Genomic DNA, 22,756 nt, shown 5'->3' on the forward strand with positions numbered 1-22,756 from the left:
CAAATTACGACAGTTGTGGAGATGTGCCAAGGTAGACCGATCCAGGATGTTTCTATAGAGTATTTCAAGCATAAAAAAGATAAAATTTCCAGTGAATTTCATTTTTCGTGGGGTTTTCTGAGAATAAGATCATATTGGGTAGATTTAATTTAGTCGAAAACGAATTGCTAATTTTAGTAGTAAGTATTACCGCACTTCCAGGACAGTTGGCCAATAAAATAAATTGTTTACAATATGCCTTAATGAAATCGCTTCATATTTAAGTTTTAATCATTCTAAATATTATATAAATAACGTTAGTAAGACGAGTTTCGCCGCCCAGTCACATCCTCAGGATACATATTCTCGGAACGAATACTAACCGAATAAGTGTTGCTCATTGGAATGCTACATAGCTACGAAATTTATAGCAGTATATTCAAGTGAAATTCACAACGTTTCTCTTCAAAATGTATTGAAATAGTGGTTTTTGATTCTCCCGTCCCATTCTAACCATATTTCTCTTTTTACGTTACATATAGTTTTGACATGGAATAAATAATCACATCAGTCAACGATTCTCCTAAATAATCAAAAAGGTAGCGCGTAAATTATTTTCAAGTAGTATATTTTAAAGGTCCGAATTAATTCACTCGTGTCACCCTTGTTAAGCACCATAACATTTAAGTAATCCATAGGGTTTTGAGTTGTATTTTGCCTTGGTTCTAAGAGTTTTAAAGAAATCAAGTAACTGTAAACACGTTATGCACCGCAAAAATAGTCTAAATAAGAAATGAAATTTTATTCTGCGATTTTTATGATCCCAAAGTAATTAACTGAGCCTGAAAGATACAAAATAATAGGTTAAGATTTTAAAATATACCACCTCTGGGTTCTACTAAGAATAATTCTGTTAATGGTCACTGAGCATTAACTCTTCGGGCTGGATCTTTAATTACTTGTATTCACGGCTAAATTTATACCTGGGACTTCTCTTAAAATATTTTCAATACATGGTATTTAAGATGCATCGCAACTACACTGATTGGAAAGAAAGAATGCATAACACATAGTTGGTTGTCGCAGCTAGCTAAAACGGATATTGGACATCTTTTCATTTTCAAAACTGAGACCATAACTATAAATGAATGCCTCAGCCATCAGGAAACCATAATTTTTAAACCAAAAATTTTATCGCTCCAAAATTTATATCAAAATATCACTTCATAGATACTTGTTACCATTAGTATCGTAACCAACTTGTAGCGGGTCAATCAGTTAGTTATTCAGTATACATTTTGTTCTTTTCTCTCTCACGTTTTCAGTTACATTAATGGAATTCGGTGCATTTAAACTGGAGTCTTTGTCTTCATAATTTGGCTTTAGTTTTGATATTTTTTATCGGTTGCTGCAAAATGTAAAAACCATGGCATATAAAGGCCTGGTTACACGGTGCATTAACCCGTACGGGTTAATGTCTAAATGTATGAACGCGAGAATGAACGGAAAAATTCACCGTGTAACCACCCCAAAATGTACAAATGCATGAACGCGTGAACGGAAAATAGAACATGTTCTAATTTCGTTCATGCATTCGCACAAGTTGATAACAGAGCCACCTGGTGGGAAACGACACATTTAGTTGTCATCTGCAGGGCTATTCCACGGCCGTCTTGGCTATTCAGTAACTCTTTACGCGTATTTGTTCATTTGTACTGTATCGTAAGTGCTTGAATCCTACCACAAACTCACCATTTGCATCTACACTAATATTCGCATAGATTATCCCTGTATGTATTCCGGACATACCTAGTTTATGCCTATGGTATCTTATTGGTTGTATTATGCCGGAACAAAACAATCGATGAGGTTGTCATAGAGTTTTCAATACAACATTTGTGAAATACAACGGCTATCATACGACTTATAGAACACATTTAAACATAATTAATATCATACGAATTAACGACAATTCTACCTTTTATTCGTCCGAGGTGGGAATGCGCTGGCCCACCACAAAAATACGACTCACATTACGCAAGTTCATAAATCGACAAGACCTCTATACCAACATCTTTTCCATCAACAGCAAATATCTTCTTAACTTTATAACCGTCCCGGACAAAAGTAGAACACAGTATTAAAAATATCTACTCTCATACATCATCTACACTCAGTGAAATAAAAATGGCAGAAAAATGTCTAGTGAACACGGCTTAAAAACAAGATGCGTCTACAAATTTTCAGCCTAAGTATTAACTTTGATAACGGTTTGAAATAAATAGAGTACTATTGAGATATAGCATTAAGCGAGCGTTAACGATAAATATTAAATATAAATAAATATTACTGGCACGAAATGAAACAACATCGGCAACTACAATGAAAACCACTGTTTACACGGCAGCGCAAATATATTACCAGTATGTGTAATTTCCTGGTCCTACAGGAAACAACGAAAAGGGAATTATTTTCTGGTAGGTATCGTCTGCTTCCTACCTAATGATACTGTTTTCACATTTAAATTTTGCGCACTGTAAAGGGAATAAACAAAAACTAAACGCCTCGCGTTACGAGAAAATGTGTGAAAACTTGTGCGAACGCATGTACCGTGTAACCGCTCATTCATGCTCCTCGTTCACGCAAACGTCCATGAATTCAGACATGCAAACAGACACGCATTCATACATTAACCCGTACGGGTTAATGCACCGTGTAACCAGGCCTTTACAGTGGGAGATACTGTGGCTGCCTTCATGGTATGCACCAGTCACACACATATGCGTACCGGGCAACAGACACTCCGGGCGTTCCTAAATCTCTATGTGTATTACATTTTTGGGGTAAAATTTACATTGCCAAAAACATTTACCCACTTCCTCCGATTGCTCATGCTCAAAAACTAGGTTCAATTGATAGCACACAAGGTGCAGTTTGCCTGAATAGCAGACAGCCGGTCTACCAGTGGAACTGTAAAATGTTTCTTAAATTTTACAGTTCCACTGGCAAGCTGCATGAAGCAGAATCACACCTCCGCAGTTCCTCCATTATACCAAATTTCGTGACAGGATTTTCTATTTCCTCGATCGCTTGAGAAATAGCGGTGAAACATGAGATTTTCAACATTTGGATAGGAGCGAAAGGCATGAGTGGTGCAAACAACCAAACTTAATTCATAGTCCAATCCACGCAAAACTTTAAAGGATTAAGGAGTAAAACAAGTTCAGCGCTCAATATTAAATGCAATCCCGTTATTTACATATATTCGTATGAGGCACTTGAATGGTATGCCGTTTCTCCCAATTATTGATTAAACAATCCTTAGTTCAACTTTTCTGTTGCATCTGCAGCAAAAGCTAAAAAGAAGCGTTGCAGACAAAGGATTTCCACCGAAAAGTTATCAAATATGTCGTTGTCTTCCAGCACCTAGATGGTACTTGAGCACTCAGCAATGTAACCGAGCACACAAGCATTCATCAGGGTACTTAAGTAGCCAAACGAGTATACGAAAATCCAAATAAGTACATTAATTCCTTCTAATCTGACGTGGATACTTTTTTGTCTGAGTAACTCGACGAATACAACAAGTGTGTCCAGGTAAATACCACAACTTGTCCATATATTCCTCTGGGTAAAAAAACAAATAAACAGAGAATTGAATATTTGTCATAGTACTCGAGTAAGTAAAAGGTTACACGAATATTACATGTATACTCCTGCTCCGGAATTTATATCGGTTAAATGACCTATCCCATCCCGTTTCGCTGCCAAGAGGGTATCCAGAGCTATTCATTGCTTATTTTTTCACGTAAAACAATCAGTTACATTGATGAACACTACAATTTTATCCAAATCCATAAACACCTCAAGGTTATGGACCGATCTTTCATCTAGTTTTAAGCATGAAAAGGGAAGTTTCCGACTCATTCTCTAATACTAATAGTTCAAATGTACAATAATTATATCGGATTTATATTCATTCAGTTTCAGACATTGAATGAGTCATTTCTACGCCGTAAGTGAGACAATAATCTTGTCAATAAATACTGATGGAACTAGTCCACTTTGCGAATATCATTGAAACTCACGTCTTTGCCCATGTTTAGGTCACAAAAATACAACCAACTTCACTTTTCAAATCAAATGAGCGGTCTTTACAGTAATTCCGTCATCTGTTGGGAAATGAATGTGACGGCACTATCGCGCTCATTATGATTTTTTGCCACCCTAAATGTTTCAGCTATAATTAAGACTGCTACCATAGTTTTTCAAGAAAGGGCGATTCCTATTGGTTAGAATGATTTCAACCGTAGAAGGCAAGATTCGGTAGAGAATTCTTCAAATAAATATCTGAAGGCAACTTTTCTGACATATTCAGGAGTGAATGCTTTCATTGGGCTCAAATTCAAAAGCCACTGTTCCCGGTATCCTTCCGTATTCTTGTTGCATTGACGACAAAACAACAAGAATGGGGGAAGAATTCCAAGAAGAATGCAGTTTGTACTGTGACAGACCACTTGATGGATATCGCAGTCCTCTAATATGGTGGAGTGGAGTAGGAAAACGTTTTTCTTGACATCAATAAAAACATTTATTATATATAATCTACGCCATGAAAACTTCGTAGCTTTGTGCTGTTCACAAACCTATCACTTGGAAACAAACTACTCTTGTTTCAAAACTATCGGGTCATCGCCAGTTCTAAAGAACGCATAGCTCTGGAGAAAGTATAACGTTTGAAACATTTTGCTGTTTGCTTCCGCGTAGTAAAATAGTGACCAGTATAACGCTGAGAGGTTTCGGTATGCATTGATTCTTTCGGATTTTCTTCCGCGTTTATTTATTTTTCTGGGCAATATTTCGCTAACGTTCCAGTTGTCTTCTTCAGGCCTATTGAAGTTCGGACCAGAGTAAGTCAACTGGAACGTTGGCGAAATATTGTCCAGAAAAATGGATAAATGCGGAAGGAAACCCGGAAATATCACTGCCTACAGTCAATATCTCCGCGGAAGCCTACATGGAAGATTAAAAGGAAACTTTTTTCGTATTCTACACAGTATTTATTAAAAGACTCAACCGGTTTCAACCTTTTCAGGTTATTATCAAGAGGTGTTCACCTCGTGACAATAACCTGAAAATCGGTTTCTTTTTTTCATAAATACTGTAAGTAATACAAAAAAGTTTAATTTTTAATCTATCATATCTCGATTCCCCAAAGGGAACTCGTAAACTGTTGACTTCCCAAATGGAAACTCTAAGAGATTTCACTTAATGTGAACATATTACATAATGTTTCAACATATCTTAGCTGACAAGAGTGATTAAACTATAATATCCTGTTGGTTCTACAAGGCCCGTAACTTAAAATAATTTACACGAGCCATTCTTGAGAATTCATTCGATCCCGAACTTAAAATTTATGACAACGGTGATAGCCGTCAAGCATATGTAGTTTGCTTACAGGTTGTAAAATTGTGAACATAATAACTCTAAGAGGTTTTACTTATTGTGAATTATTGAGAATTCTGTGTCAATATCTCTTGGCTTACAATAGTGATTAAAATATAATATTCCATTGATAATCCTGTTGGTTCCACAGGCCCGCATCTTGAACTCTCCACTATTTCTCACGACACATTCTTTAGAATTGATACGATCCCGAACTTATAGAGGACGACAACGCTAACAGCCGTCTCGCACTGCATGAAACAAGTTACTTTATACGCAGCGCACGGGTGCAAATTTATGTACACCAAGGATGTTATTCGTCATGAAAAAATATTTGACTAGCCGGGATTCGTAACTGAATTTCCCGATTCCCAGTGTGTTAGCCAGTTACACCATCAAGCCATCTTCCCAGAGTGGATTTCTGGGTGGGTTATACAGGCAATAGGGAAATCTGGGTGCGAATCCCGAACTTGATTTTCCGATTGCCAGTCAGGTGTGTTAGCCAGTTACACCACCAATCCATCTTCTCAAAGTGAACTCACGGATGGGTTTTTACCGGCAATCGGTAAATTCGGATTGGAATCCCGAACTCGATTTCCCGATTACCGGTCAGGTGTGTCGGCAAGTTACACCACCGAGCCATCTTCTCTCCCGGGATGGGTTTTAACGGAAATCGGGAAATTCAGGCTCGAATTGAATCAAATATGTTTCCATTGCGAATTTCATCCTCGGCCGTCTCGAGGTCCGAGGAAGCTCCCCCTCCCATCAACCTACGGCCCACCAACGCAACGACGCCGCTCTGCTCTCCCTTCCTCCGGGAAGCGGGTGATGGTGGTAGTGGTGGTGGTGGTGCCAGGGTTTGGAAAAGAAGGGTATAGGGTTGTGTGGTGCGGGGCGCTGTGGTGCTCGGGGTTGGTGCTGCGGGGGGTGCTCCGCACTCACCCTGGCGCGCTCCAGGCCGGCCGTGGAGTCGAGAGAGTCGTCCGATCCGCCGTCGGACATGGCGAGGAACTCGTGCGTCTTGTACGCCAGCTCGGGGTGCTTCTTCTTTCGCGGCAGGGCCGGCTCGAGCAGCAGCCCTGCGGGAGAGAGAGGGCGGCGTGGAGAGCGCTGGGGGCCGGCCGGCCTCCCAAGCCTCGCTCACACTATGGCATGCATGCGGACGAGGTGACAAAAGCGACTCGCTACGAACCGCGATTATCTACATACAAATCTGAGGAATGTTTTTATTCATAAAATACTAGCAGGCCACCCGGCGTTGCTCGGGAAGAATAGTACACAGAGAAGTGGGAAACTTGACATTCATGGTCACGTAGCAGGATTTTTATGTTTTATCTTAGAGCGTGTCAAGAGGTGTGCCTACCCGGCAGGATGTCAAACCACAGATGTTGTATGGCGTGACGAAAAAAACTATAATGAGAAAACAACGCAAAGGACGCGCCGGACGCAACCGAAATTAGCACTGCGAGGCTTGGAAGCATGAGATCCACCTATGAAATAACTTAAGACGCACTCCATACAGGCGTATGGAAATGCATAGTGGACAAACAAACATACAACATATACATAATAAGAAGGATTCTTCCGTTTCTGTAGAAACATCAAGTCATGGTTTCGCTAGTGGTGGCCCACAACGCCCGGATGACGTGATTTCCCCACCTCTTCCGTCCCAATCCTTACCCTGGAAGCGTCGTCGGGCTCACTTTGCGGCGGCGCTTCCGTTCTTTTTTCACCTTCTTCTCCCAAGGATGACGGGGCGAATAAGTTTTCGGTACTTTGTTTCCGGCTCTCATGTGATGTACCCTTCTAAGGACCCACCCTGTCTTCAATGACTGCGAACCGCGATCGAGTCGCTCATTCATACTATGGCAATTCTAAGATTGATACACTAAATCCCTCCATATCCAAAGCCAATTCCTTTAATCCCTACCGTCCGTCTGCCCTAAGCAGTTCTTAATAAGTACTTATTTGAAAAACTCGCTCATCAATTTAGTTTTACCACGGCAATTCTATCATTTATTCATTCCAGCCCTCCGTATCCCATCCCCACTATCCCTACTATCCCACTATTTGTTTCCCCACTATCAGTCTGACTTGTGCACTTCTTAATCAGTACTTATTTAAAATACTCGATCATTAATTCACACTACGGCTATTCTAAGATTGATACACTCCAGCCCTACGTGTCAAAAGCCAATTCCTTTATTTCCCTACTGTCCGTCTGCCTTGCGCACTTCTCGATCAGTACTTAATTGAAAGATAAAAAATTACTTATGTGACTTGGCATGGTCGTCTAATTTTCCCGACTAGCTCCTGGGGTGGGTCGTACTTCCATGACACTAACGGCAATATGCACCATAAAAGCGGATTATTCGACGTTTTGGTATCGAAGATGAGTCGCTTAAACTGGTGCAGGACGAAAAACCGTGTGGGAGGAAATCGTCTGAGCTTAATTAATTTCCTCGCCGGAAACGTTCATGATGAAGGGAATGCCCGCCTACACTTGAGTGGGGAAGTAGGTTGGGTAAGAAAGGATTTCCTAATCGTAATTACCTCAGTAATATTCTCAGCAGACGAGTGTAATGAGCCACGTCCCGTCACTGAGAATTACGAGTATGGAGGGAACAGACAATTAAAAGAAAGTTTTTTGAGGATAACATAAAGGTAAAGAAAAGTTACCTCCAAATGCAACAAAATAAAACCTTTTTCCTTCACAAAGTAACTCCGAAATATTTGCGAACAAACAGCAAATATTTACGAACTTGGCGCGAGAAAATGATGCAGCAAGCAAATGTCGCAGCATACATCCCTAAGCCGATCATGAGTGGCCATCAGCGGAGCGACGGCTTGGTTGACAATCTAAGATTTAAAAAAGTAGTAGTAACTGTCAAATTCCAAATCACTACTTCCTACTCCTTGGTACTCAAGCTTTTTAATACCGGAAAGTGTTTGACACTCGATAACTACTCATATCACTGACTCTTTTAATGATCGCGGAGAACAAGTCTACTCCGTACCTCAGCACTCAAAATTTACGGAAAAAGTTTAGCGCTGCCCAGATGGAAGCTGAGAAAAAAGTCCATACAGCGCTTAAAGAAAAGACAGCTAATATCCTCTCATAACAAATGAAAAATTCATGCTATAGTTTTGATTTCATATGAAATATCCCTTACAATGCTCCAAAAGCATGAGAGAAAGTGACTTCGTGCAAAACATGCTATCACAAAACATATTAATTTTTATTTTCAAGTACAACAGTAAAAAATAAATAAAAAGTTCTATTTTTACAGTATGGCACAGAAAATAAACATTTTAAGCTATTCAAGCCGTTAAAATTAAAACACTATTAGAGAGAAAAGCCAACCAGCTTTCAGCAAAAAAGAATAAATAAGCGAAACAGAGAGCTATGAATTTCTCGAGCATAATACTCAGTAATGTTCAGAAAAACTTAGTTCTGCTCTGGGTTCAGTAATTCAAACAATACCCAACTTTTTCCACTGGAATTTGTGAGCTCAATATTGTCTAACAAAGCAATGAAAATGTTCTTTGAACGTGGAAGAATAAACAAGCATTGAAAATCCATTTTTTTACTTAGTTTTTCCATTCGTTTAAAAGAGTTAAATCGTCAAGAAGACACAATTAAAATTTCGATATACTTTACTCAATGGGATTAAAATTTGATTTCCTTATTGGTTCATTATCAAAACTCGTTGCTTACAATAATATGATTAAGCTTGATTGGGCATAAGTAAAATTTTACTCACGATGCATTTCGGATGGTGCCCGGACGTGACCTCACGTTTCGCAGGCGACCTATAACTGGGCTCACGTTCCTCTCCTCTTAATTCGGGCACTCATTTGGTACATGTATTCTATGAGACCCCGATACGGTGCATGACCTCGCCCTAAACACGCATATTAAAATTCGTTAAGACGATTAAACTTGGGTTGATGGCTTCTTTCGATTAAATTTAGACAACATCAGAGAATATTTCGTGGGGTGAATATAGCCTCGGAGGAAAGTTCATTGTATTCTCTACAATGTTTCATTCATGAATCCGACCACACAATATATGTAAACACTATGATCACCAGAATTGACATGGTTACATATCACTCTCGTTACCTCAGAAAAATAAAAATGACAAATAAACACCCCACCGTATTCGCAGAATAGTTTGATTAAAGGTTTCACAGTACGTGACGGCTACCCGCAATGATGACTCTAATTCAATTGATCGTAAGCTTGAATCGGTGATCATTTACCCCAAGCATATGGTTATCCATGACTGGATACTGCATTTTCCACGCCGCGTTAACTCGTCACGGATTCGGAATCAAGATGGCTTTCACGAAGCCGATTTATCGCACAATTTGGACAGTAATTTCGATTCATGAGGCCGGTCTTGAGTGGCAAGAGTCCAACACTTCACTCAAGAAGAGTTTTTTTTGCTCAGAATATTTGAAGCATGGGTTTCCAAAATACCTCAGACAATATGAAAACATTTTCGGAGGTATCAAGGGGAGTGAGGTTATGACAGATCATCCAATAAAAAGGAAAAATGATAGCGGCCCGCATAAAACGAAGGCGTTCGTAGACAGAAAGGTAAAAGGATTGCACTCTAAGAGATACCACAACACTGGCGACGTTTCCACACACGCCCCGGACGTCTTCTGCGCCCTCCGCACGAGCGGCCCGTCGCCAATCATGCCCCGACGGATTGATTGGGGTGATCGCAGCCGCCGCCCCGCGATCGATGCCCGCCCTCCGCCGACACTCACCTGGACGCCGTACGCCCTGCCCGCTGGCCCGCCTCGCCGCAACTGCCGCTCATGCCAACCGTGGACCGAGCCGAGGGGAAACGAGGGGGCCGAGGAGGGCCGAGGGGAGCCGAGCGGAGCCGAAGATACCCGAACCTACCCGAACCGCCCTCGTCTCGCCGGCTGCAATGTGGAGCGCGAGCGATTTCGTTGGCGAGGGGCCGGGGGGAGCGGGCTTACGCAACGGAAAACTACAATCGCATTCCATTCGTTCAACGAGGAATGGGTGCCGAGCAAAGCCAATGAATCCCAACGTGTGTACGAGTCTCGCGATGTGAGACAATAAGCAATGTGGCGAGGCACGGCCATTCACGACTGGGACGGACGTCGGAAACGTAACTTCCGCTCGAACAAGGCTCTTAGTGGACTAGACTTGGTTAGTGGAGCTAATGACGGTTGCCAGAGCGGTAGTTGCTTTAACGAGCAAGTTTACCATTCTTTATCGCGAGTGAATGCACCAAGTTCTTTAGGATGACAAGTAAACAGTATCTGAAAGTTTTAAATGGTAGCCTTTGCTACCGATTTTGCTATTTATAACTGTTTTACTTACAAATCAATTCTCTCTCAGATGTACGCTTACTTCCAGTATTCTATACTTGCGGTACGAAGGTGATATTCAATAAAGAAAAAAATAAAATAAATAATGTACTTGAGAAATTTATATTAGTTCGAACCTACGATTGCCTGAACTTATTAAATTCATATTCTAGACACTCATGAATTTTCAATATTTGCTATAAAAACAACAATTATTTCGTTCAATTAAAAACTATTTAAAACATGTAATCATAAAAAATTTTTGCTCCTTATAGCTTGTTGCATTATTTATGAAAAGAATGTTTCGGGCAAAGAAAAGTTTTATGCTTAATATTAATGCTATTTTGCCTAAAAACTACCAAAATCGTCCATCATAATTTGAATTTTGATTTTAACTCTGATTGGACGAAATAGTAATTATATCCTAGGTTACAAAATTCAACACATCATTATTTGTGGGCCTTCATCTTTCTTGTACTGGTAAAAATTTCCTCAAAAACTCTTTTTGAGAAAATAGATATTTTAGTTTCATTTATGTATCTACATTACGATGCACTCAGTTCAACATCACGAATCAAAATGCTTATTGTGAAAATGAATGAGGGTACTCTGACATTGGCAATAAATTTTCAATTTTTTAACTTCGATTATTTTTTCGGTGTAGCACTCATTTAGTTATTCGTCAAGGAAGTGTAAACATTAGCGTATGGGCAAAATCGAAAGCAATGATTGGGAATGGAATATTTGAAATATTTATACGCAGTGAAAAGTGAAAGATTACCGGGAATTACTGAAAATTTATGAACACTAGCACCCGACACTAAATTTGAAATTAAACAAAAAAACAAAACAATGAATACCTCATTTCCTCGGTCGCTCTGGGACGGATTGACTTTAGTGCTGGGCTCTCTCAGACGCGATTTAACTTTGCATTTACTCAGACAATTAGCAGCACCACATATAGCAACTTCTTCTCGCCTCCAGAAGGTATGGCAGCGGAAAATCATTTTCCATTCGAAGCATCGAGATAATATGTTAAGCAATATCAATGCCCACATTCGGTAAACACGCTGTTTAGATCATCAGTATGAAAGTGCACCAATCATTTACTTTGAAGGTATCACAGCTCTTCCCCATTCATTTTCTGGCACTATAGTGTCGCCCGTCCTGGAGTCCACCTGGAGCGGAAAAACTATAAAAAAAGCCCGATGCATCATTTGAGCTAAATACCTGTCTATTTTTCTTCGCCACCTTGAGCCAATTATTTTCCCAGTTAAGAAAAGCTATCTTTAAGAGGGTTTCTTTTCATACAACCGAATTCGAATGCCCCTGCTTGTGTTGAATGGGTAGTAAAAACGAACCGACCACGTTCTCTAACGTATATTGAGTTAAAACAATAATACTGCCCTGAAAGGAACATGGAAGGGATATTACCATACTACCAGAGTCATTGTCACCCCATATATCTCTTGAAATTTCCAAATCCGCAAAAATACCTCGTATATGTGCTGCATAAAAAACGTTTGTCGTAGGTAAGAGATGCGCTTCACGTGTATTGCCTTATGAATAGGTTTCCCTCGACCGGGAGTCAAACCACGGATCTAAAGCTTTCCGGGCCTTTACGCAGATCCCTACGCTACCAGGTGAATGATATACCATAGAAATTGTACTAAGGCTCATTGTATTATATGTAAGGCCCCTGCGGTCCATACAATAGTAATGACAACGCGAGGGAGAAAGGACTTCCAAAAAGCCACAACTAGTAGAGAACCTCAGACCTGCGCCAAAGGCACACATGGCAGTTATGTGGATCGTTTCAAATCCACCCAGCAGGACCGAAATGTTACATAAGAGATGCAGAGTTGAAATTTATTCGTTAATTTAGAGAAGCCCGCTAATTTTTCTCGATAAAAATCGTCGTGCATTTTTTCGCCCCCTAGTTTCCGGTAATAAACTGCGAAAATGTTTGGGGGCTTAGTGAACCTTGGAGACCGATAATTTCAAGATGCAAACCGTTCTCAATCGTCCAAAACTGATCAATCTACTCTGATAACATCAGTTAAACCTCATGTTACTACGAGAAAGCCTCCAGTAAGGTAGGAGAAACGCAATGAATTAATTTAAAAGACACGGACACCACCCAATAAAAAGAGAATAAATTCAGCACGTAATTCGGAGGCAACAATTTGGGTTTCCCATTATTCACTCACAAGGGAATTCGCGAGCGAACGCTCCCCTCCTCAGCGCTGCCTACCCTTTATTTTAAGCTGGGATAGTTCCAGCGACGAGATAGGTCTCAGCCCCGTTAAAGCAGATGAATTATGAATGGTAACTTGATCCCAACTCAATCAGCGGCTTTTAACGCACATACTTGCCTGTTTATCGAATTAAAAAGTGATTCCATGGATTTGAGGAATGTTGATCCAATGTGGTGCAAACTTAATTTCGGGCAAACTTGATTTCGAATTTTTGATTTCGATCCTTCGACCAACCTTTCCTTTAGCTGGAATATTAACCCATTTCCACGCACCGTAGGAATATGGCTATATCCTACCATTCTGAGCATATGAGACTATGAGATAACCTGCGGTTATTTTGCTATCGAATTTTCACAAACATTGTGTTGAAGCTCGCTATGTTAGCCTATGTATTAGTTCATTTTTAAGGCGGTGGAAATAATCCCACAGACGGACAGAGACGGGTGCGAAACGGAGATTCAATATGGACGTCTACTGTTCATAAATTATATGCAAGTATCGTAAAAGTTAACATGAAATGCCATTGTATAGATTATTTTATCTTTTCTCCGTACAAAAATATTCTTTTTTGAACATTTATCCTAGAATTGCGATCAATCTTAGGAGTTGAACAACATTAGATTCTGATCTCGTTTCCCGGTGTGATGATATAGCTACGGGCCATTCTTAGGAAAAAAGTTGGTGTATCAACAATATATTTCACTGAATTACCAAAGACAACATACGTAAATATGTTCAATATCGTAAGCAGAATGTTTTCTGGGCGAAAAGGATTACGGCATCTAGTTAAACATCTGAGTAAATATTATAAATGCTCAACCCAGTTTTACGTCACTCGGTTTTCTCCTTCATCGTTCTCTACAATGACATCTACGAAGCCTTTAGGCCCATTATTCCCTTATCCTATCTTTTCGCAGTACCAAATGCATTAATCTCTTCTACTTATGCATGGATTCATCTAAATTGTTCCTACCCTGCGCTAGGTTTTCACTAATTTGCTGAATTGCAGCTCAAAATACAATGAAAAGAGATAATTTTCCAACGGTAATACACATAAAAACATGCTAATAAGACGCGCAGAACTTTTCGTAAACTTAAATTTCTTATTTTTTTACATTGCACATTCACTCTGGCCAAAAGTCTAGGAACTTCTTAATAGCCTCACTTAAGATTAGCGCTGCATAATTCAATGAGACGGGAATCAAACCCGTGATTCTAGATGTGCCTAGTCTGCATGCAACCAACCTAGCCCTGCCTGGAAAGGACAACTATTGACGATTAAATACATACCTCCATCGTAATTATGAGTTAATTATGTGTTCTTACGATTAGTTTCTCTACAAATTTAAATAATATCATAAAAAGAAACTCAAAACGATTGACGGTTTCATGGCAATGTACAAAGGCATGATCATGAATCTCCAGGACCCAAATAATTTCTTGGACTAATGTCGTAATAGAGTTACCCTGCTTCCTGCTCTCTGTTACTACTCTGTCTCCTGTGGAAGACCTACACATCATAATCGTATTTTTTTCGAATAATGGAAGAAATATAAAGGAAAAAAGTCTCTTATTATAGAAACCAGTTTTATCTCATATACTGCTTTGGTGCATGCACAGAGCTTTTGTGATCCAACTAAGCGAGATTCGATAAAGGAACTAGGCATGCAATCTAATAGACCCGTGATATATTCCGTATAAATTTCAAATAAAAATCATTAATCAGGCAGGGTGTCAATATTATGAAAAAGTACTGAACAGAGATAATGGCTTCTATAAAGTGTATAATAACGAAATCAAATCACTCTTTGAACTGTAATTTATATTTTAAAAGTATGTCCTTGGTTTTCCATGATAGTTTCAAATTATAATATCTCCTCGTATTACCAATACCTCAAAGAGCATTGCTACCGGTCTACCTTCCTTCAAACACCCTACGCTCATTATTCATCGTCCACTCTATCTTCTGCAGTTGCATTAAATATTCTCCTCATTATTCCCCGAATAGATGCAGAGCAATTGTCGTTGAAACTGGTAGAATAGAAAAAATTCGGGGAATACTACGAATAGATCATAATTAAAAAGTGACGTACTAGTGTAGGTAACGCGGTATATCGGATATTGCCGTTTTGACGTTTCGTGACCGACTGTTGTTCGCTTCTTCAAGGGAATGGCGGGGGTGTTTGGCGCTCTACTATTTCTTGAAATGAAACAAATAAAAAGTCAGCATTGCCAAAAAAACACCACCTTTCCCTTGAAGAATTGTCCAGCAGTCGGTCACAAAACGTCGGGGCAAAAGTCGATGGCAAGTGGCACACACCCTTTTGTCACTTTTTAATCATCATGAGCCGCGAAAGTTTTTACCAAGATATGTTTTGATCATGTTTTCATTCATCATGTTAGCACAAGTCGCGCTAAAAGTATCGTCTGAGTCTTTTTATGTGATCATTCATCAATAAGTCTATTTTCAAGAAATTAAGAATGCAGACATTTTACTGTTTAACCATTTTTTCACACTCAACGATCGATCAATGCCAAACCTGGTAACTCAGGGTAATGTCGGAGGGGAATAGGTCCGAAGTCCTACGTCATTTTTGGGTCGTGTTTCATTTCATGTCGCGGGCATCAATTCAGAAAGTCAAAGCCTCGTTAATGCTCTGGTTGTATCCTTTTGAATCAACCAAAATGGATGCTGCTGAAGTGAAGGGATGTCTAGTTGGCGGCCACGTTGCCGCTAAAAGCACTCCCGTTCACCGCCCCTCAAACCGTCACCTGCGTCTGCTAGCCATTAAGAAAACAGAAGACGACAGCAAGCCGCCTTACCCTTGATTTTAAGCACAGGGTGAGCATTTTGTACTAAATTCGAGGCCTTTACGCTAGAAAATCTTGTTCAGACATTAACGGCAACGTTAGTCTTAAAATGTCAGTGTTTTTGTTCATGTGTCAGTAATCTACTTTCCAAAGTTAAATTTAAAAAAGTCAATCAACAAACCAATCTAAGAGATTTTATGCGTTATTTTATATTACAACTACTACGTGCGAGCTCTTGAAACAACGGCGACCACAATATCGGAGTTTGCACCAATAAGTAGAATGATAATCGTTAATAATGTAAGCATCAAAACGAAGGAAATTCTTACGTGTATATTATCGGGAGAACATATAATAATGAACGCTAATAAAAACCGCCAATCAAATTAGTTCGGAATAAAAAACGAGGATGTATACTACACCGAAAAATGATATAAAACTCATTGTTTGCTTTTTATTTTTAATATGCGATACGGCACACTTTTCTGAGACGAAGGAAGGAATTCATAATCGAGACTATTAGCTACACTTCACCTTTTATGAGGCATTTAAAGTTTAAACTATATAACTCTAACTTTAAGCTTTTCATCTTATGCATTACAAATTACGCTTACTGTTAATGATTTTCAACGAATTTAATGCTGAGGAAAATTTTATTCGATTCGGGATAGTATAATTTGGTCGAAACGTATGGTTGAAACTCATGAATCATGTGATTCACCCTCATCACTTCAGCATTCGCATATGTTTTGAGGAGGGTAAAACGGTGCAGCGAGGCTTCAATATTTGTCGCAGAGGGAATCTGTACCGTTGTAAGACCAGGGCGAACTGAAAGGTAGCAAGCCTTTCAGACACATTTATTTTCCCCTAAAACCGCTGAGATTTGTCATCCGCAGTCCCTAGCTATATCAGAGCTTGATGAAAACAAGCGAGCACCTAGAAAGGCCTTTTGCTCTAGATGTATGGTATTTTTGAATGTGTTACTAAAAGAAAATCCTGTGTTCATTGACTGCAAAGATAGGATTTCTGTATCTTCATTGAAGGAGAAGCATAGGCCTCCTCCATTTGACCGCGAGTAGTTTATCTTATTTCTTGTCGTGTTATTAGTTTCAAACTTAACCTTTCATGTTAGACTATGTATAGAGGAACATATCGAGACGGTTTCCCGAAAATTCTGTTAACATGGATCATATGAGTCTTGCTAAAGGAGGCCTCATATACCGTTCTCTCACTTTATAGGTCCTGCCTGTGTCTTACAGCTGTCATCTCCATTTTCACCAGCCTCTCCTATCAGGAACAATTGAATCAATTACAACTTACTCCTCCTTTCTCTTCCTTTTTAAACGCTTTTTCTCAACGTGACTCGTCTGTTTCATCGATGGAATCTTGCATTTGATTTTTAATCCACTTCTCATTGCCGGATCAGCTTGAAACTTTGTAAACGTGCTTGCCTCTGATGAAAATACCATATTCAATAAGCCGACATTAGATATGCTGTTCGGTTGTTCTCTAATTAATTAAATATATGTTTATATGGAAATATAGTTTTTAAATTTCTCAACAGAAGTCGTTGGTTTAATTTTTGGCAGAAATTTCTTTAGAAGCTCAGGCTAAATCGATTACATGATTCACCAATAAAAAGTATAGAATAAAAATAAAATTATTAAAATAATTCACTAAGCAGTATGAAATGCACTAAAAAGTAATTAATTTAACCCTTTAAGACTCGGAGAACGAAGCCTGGGTACTGATTAGGTTTAAATATAAATATTACGAGCCAATCCTTACTCAGCAATAAATATCTTCAACACTTATTTCTAATAAACCTAATCAATACCCTTGCTTTACTCTCCGAATGAAGAAAAGTTATCTTTTTTACTTTTTAGGGCATTTTATACTCTTCTTGAAAAAGTCTGTTTTTTAATTTTTTATTTTATTTTTATCCCCCTGTTATTTCAGGTATACCAGGTTAAATCTACTCGTTTGCGGAGTCCAACCCCCATTATTTTTTACATTGCTTCTTTTTCTCGTACCTGGTATCCTCGTCCTTGTACCTCGCGAACATTCTATTAGGATTTATTTTCTTTCCTTAGATTTGATTAAATAATATATTTTTTCAGATACATTTTCATCCTGCAGCAGTCTACACCATCTATCAAACGAAATACTAACAATAATCGAAAATTAAAAATTAATTCGAAGGATCCTAAAATAAAATCCCCGACATTTGAGTTTGAGGAATAGCGAACTTCGAACGGGAGGTATAATGATGTAGCCACCACTGCTTAACTTTTAATGCATTTACTATGATACATTATAAATTACGGCGATTTTTAAAACCCCTTCTTCCCCGGAGAAGTAATCAATCACAACTTCAGATGCTTAGTGAAAGTGAATAACGGAATTTTACAAGAAAAATGGAAATTTGTGGCGTGAAAAATCGTCTCAATCAGCAAACCCAATGGTATGTATTTCAGACAACCATTTTCAAAATGATTTACATTGCAATATGGAGGTCAAAGTGACTATTTAGAGAAATGGATGAAGACAGAATATTGAAGAAGAAAGGATGAATGAAAGATGATGGAAGCTTAAAATTCTTTGTTTATGTTATCAGACAAAATACTTTCAGCAAAACCCTCCTTGAAAGGGAAATTGCTGAGAAATAGAGGAGAAGGGTGGCCTAAGAAGAAGTACTTGGAAGACATTGAGATAAGGATTACAGATTGATAACTACATGGAGCTAAAACGAATTGCTAATGAAAAAGCTGGGTATTTGATCGAAAAGGCATTATTATTTATAACACAGACTGCGACATTAATGGTGTGACTAATTTTAGATATTAAAATACGTGCAATGTTTATGAAATTTGGCACATAAATCATAAAAAGCTGTTTCCTTTGGTAACTGCAAGTAAAATTTTACATTTTTGACCATTTTACCCTGTAATGTGGTTCCAAACGCAAAATCTTATTCTGACTTACAGGGATGATTGGGCTTAGGTAAAGCTACATAACTACACATATCATACGTAACTATGTCTCGAGTAATTTGTGTTTTCAAAAACAATACCTGCTTTTCGTTTTTCAAAGATTGAACATTAAATAAATTTTAAAGGAGTTTTATTTATACTTTAGTTTTAATAGAACTGACGATTAAGTTACTTTAAATCTGGAACAGCGTATTATACGAATTAACGAGGTAACTAAGGGATGGAATAATTTAGAGCTATAGCAGCACTCAACTAGGAGATTCATATCCCCAACAGATGCTATACCTATTAACTTAAACCACCTGAAGGTGTGGAATATTTTAACCCTGCCTCCTGAACGGCGGTAAAATGCACATGCAATTCTATGGAAAAAATTCCCCACGGTCGAGCAACGAGCCATAACATATCCTGGCGTCTGCGCAGGCCATTACGCTAACCACGTTCCTTATATCACCACGGAATTTACCAATACTTACGATAACAGGTCCTTTTGATCGATAAAGGATGTTAACGTATGGAAGGCAAAGGTCCATAATTTGATACCCAGTTTTGGGGTATTTTTCCCATCACAATTATTGTAACCTCCTCTAGTAATTTCTCTTTTTTTAATGTAACATGTTTTCTTTCGAGAAATGTGTACTCCACCTCGTACTTTCTAAGTAGTTTCATGCTCATTTTTAAGGCATTTTTGAACCTTCTGGCTACTCGGCAAGGATATTCTTGATTTAGAAAGAAAACTTAGGAAACAATAAAGTAGCAATCAATCCTAACTATGTAAAATCGGTGCTGAGATTACCATCATTGTTAAATCCATCGAATTGGGAAAAATTAAATCGGAATTGTAATTGGAGAATGCTTCTTTATAATAGTACGGAATGGGAGATTATAACATTAGATACGTCGAGATTGGAAGTATTTGATATGTGGTGTTAAAAAAATTGATGATGATAGAATGGACTGTGTGAAATGAGAGAAAGATTAAGGTATAAGGAGTTCAAGAAAAAATTAACGTATTTGAAAACCTTACGAAGAAGATGGGACAACTATATCGGGCACATCATTTTAGAGGATTATCTGATACAGACAATAGCCGAAATCCAAATTAAATGAAAGAACGTAAAAGGAAGCTTTAAAATGAGCTAGATGGAACGAGTGGTGAATAAATTTAAACGAGGATACTGTAAAAATAAAAATGTATCTTAATGCGAAGATGTAGTGACGAGCTGCTTCAATAAATACAATGAAAAGGGGCTCGTCTCATACGAAATTATCATGAAGTAACTGAGAGCGTTGCATAGGTTTGGCACAGAATATGTTGAATGCCGATAGAAACAACGGGATAGGCTTCAACTGCATGAACAATATAGGACAGATATCTTTCAAGGTGACATGGAGGACAAAATCTTAGATCCGCACCATTTTTCAATGTGCTACAGCAACTATAAATCAGTAGGGGTACTTAGGCGAACAGATGGGTTTACAGGAATTCGTTTTTTTTCGCCGATAATGAATGAATTTGATAAAAATTAGGCCATATTCAAAAGACTGGCAACGCCCAATTACATTTCTCTTCCCGGTAAACGGGTGGTTTTCCATAATCCCTTGCCATAGACCTATTGAAGCAGTTCTCAGGGAACTATGCAGAGGTAGATGAGACCAATCCCAGATTTGATGACTAATGATGATACCTCGAGGCCTTTCATCGTTTTCAGCCTCTAAATATAGCCCCAACGGGCCGTGTGCATCGAGCGACTGCCGCAATCTACAGCGCCAGAGGAGGACGGGGGGTCGTGAGGTACCGCACCTCTCAAACGAGTGTCACCCAAGGTAGCCGCTGTGCCGCGCCTCCTGCACCCACCCGGATGGCGCGCGTCAGAAGCAGACCTCTTTGCCGCATACTCGTTGCATCGGTGCACTTCCGCACAGACGAATTTTGAAGGATTTTAAAACTAATATCATTTTATAAGATGTACCAGCAACTTTCAATCGTTTTATGTGTGAATCTGTCAAGAGGAATCATTCACTCCCAATATACCGGTCTGATTCCAGACGTATTACTTCACAACTTCACATGAGAAAAAATTCCGCCGCACCGGGAAACTAAACACGGACTTTTGGATTTCCGGGCCAATGGGTAGACCACTACGCTACCAAGTTTCTGAGTGGTAATTGTATGGAGGCTCATGGTACTTGATATTTGACAAATACTCGTGATTCGATTCCCGGTCCAGGGGAATTTTATCTCGTGGCAATTTATGTGAATTTTACCTCCGTTCACACGGCAGGATCGAAAAAACCACAGACGTAGTAGGTGCTTGTTTAAAACTCATGCCATTACCTTCAAATTTTCAGAGTTCATTGAGTGGGCCCTATTAAAAAAATTATAAACAGGCACCTGAAGTATGGCAGTTTAACCTCATGGAAAGTATTAAGGTAAAATATTTTCATATTTTAGACATTTGAATTTTGGAAATTCATTTTCTAGGTACCCTTACAACTTCGAGATACATGCGTCAGTTTAAAATTATATCAGAAAACCGTGCTGGTTGAGCATGAGTGATGCGTATTCTTAAAAAATAGAAGTTGACAGATCACCTATGTGGAGCATACTATTTCATTCTAACGACAATGTAATGTGGTCACGATTAGAGTAACGAAGGTTAATGGCCAGGATAGGCAGTTAAAAAAATTGAGAAGTAAATATAAGATTACCCTTCGCTTCACGGAAGTCAAATTTCCATTTTGTGCATAGTCGATGTCCTTTGGCTTTCAGGCATTTAAAAATCTGTCAGGCACGATTGAGACCATGAAGGTAATTTGCTTCTATAGTAGAATAATTACGGAAAGAAATAAAACTCAACTGAAGAACAAATATGTGTAATACAAAATAACTTGTTGACCCTGTTACACAATATAAAACGCGGTAAACGTACATGGCAACACATGAATAACTTACTTATGACAGTTTCTAATTAAGACATTCATTTATCATTGTATAAACAAGTTTATTTAATTTTCGCCAGCAATTTCTTAAGGTTAAGTTGGGTATTTATAAATTTTTCTTTCGAAATAGATCAGTTTTCAACTCCATATTCAAAATTTGTGAAAGCTGAACATTAAAAGGGAATAAAGAACACCTTTGGAGTATTTTGCATTCATTATTAGAGGTTTAATATTTTGAGAGGCCAGAGAAATATATTTTAGGAGGTTTTAAAGTGAAGCTTCCAAATTCACTTTGAAACCTCTTAAAACTAAATCTTTTCCCGAAGAACCACAAGGTATAAATTGGTATGAACAATTCATTGTTTATAATTTTTGGTTTTTTCCCTGCGAACAATTGCAATAAAGTTTTCTCGGGTTTCACACCGGGTCAGGTCCTCCATTTCTCCTTCCAACGTTTCGATGAACTACTCGCTCATCGTCTTCAGGGATTCAGGAATCCAATCATTGGATTCCTGAATCCCTGAAGACGATGAGCGAGTAGTTAATCGAAGCGTTGGAAGGAGAAATGGAGGACCTGACCCGGTGTGAAACCCGAGAAAAATTCACTGCAATTCATTGTTTATTGCTTTTTCAAAAAGTGAACGAAAAGCCTAACCCAACTAATCAGCCATGCAGCTTTGAAGAACAACTCGACACGGTCACAGTGACTAAGAGAGAGAAGAGTGTCGTAAAAGTACTTATGGAAATGCTCAATATCTCTCACCATTGTAAAAGATTTCGTTGCTAAAATATAAGCCGATACAAGCGAAGGGATAAGACAGGGAGAAGAGTTTATAAAGCTTTAATAGAGCTATAATAATAGCCACATTCTATACGCATCATTGCAGTGCAAATCAGTGATTGCGTTCGTCGCAATATTTTTCCAGTGACCACGATAAAAATATTTCCAGTCCATTTAGACTTTTT

At 38.7% G+C, this 22,756-nt stretch overlaps 1 protein-coding gene across 7 annotated transcripts in view; it reads right to left on the reverse strand.

The window, feature by feature from the left end:
* Positions 1-22,756, reverse strand: part of LOC124171836 (serine/arginine repetitive matrix protein 1-like) — a 219,521-nt gene that overhangs the window by 119,862 nt on the left and 76,903 nt on the right. For 6 of the 7 annotated variants that reach the window (XM_046551191.1, XM_046551192.1, XM_046551190.1 and 3 more), the window contains one exon: positions 6,370-6,506. In XM_046551191.1, the coding sequence (XP_046407147.1) occupies positions 6,370-6,506 (137 nt within the window). Of the gene's footprint in view, positions 1-6,369; positions 6,507-9,191; positions 10,036-22,756 lie in introns of those variants that run through there. The other variant, XM_046551193.1, reaches the window with a different exon arrangement.

The sequence above is a fragment of the Ischnura elegans genome, chromosome X (genome assembly GCF_921293095.1).
Source record: "Ischnura elegans chromosome X, ioIscEleg1.1, whole genome shotgun sequence".
Taxonomy (NCBI): domain Eukaryota; kingdom Metazoa; phylum Arthropoda; class Insecta; order Odonata; family Coenagrionidae; genus Ischnura; species Ischnura elegans.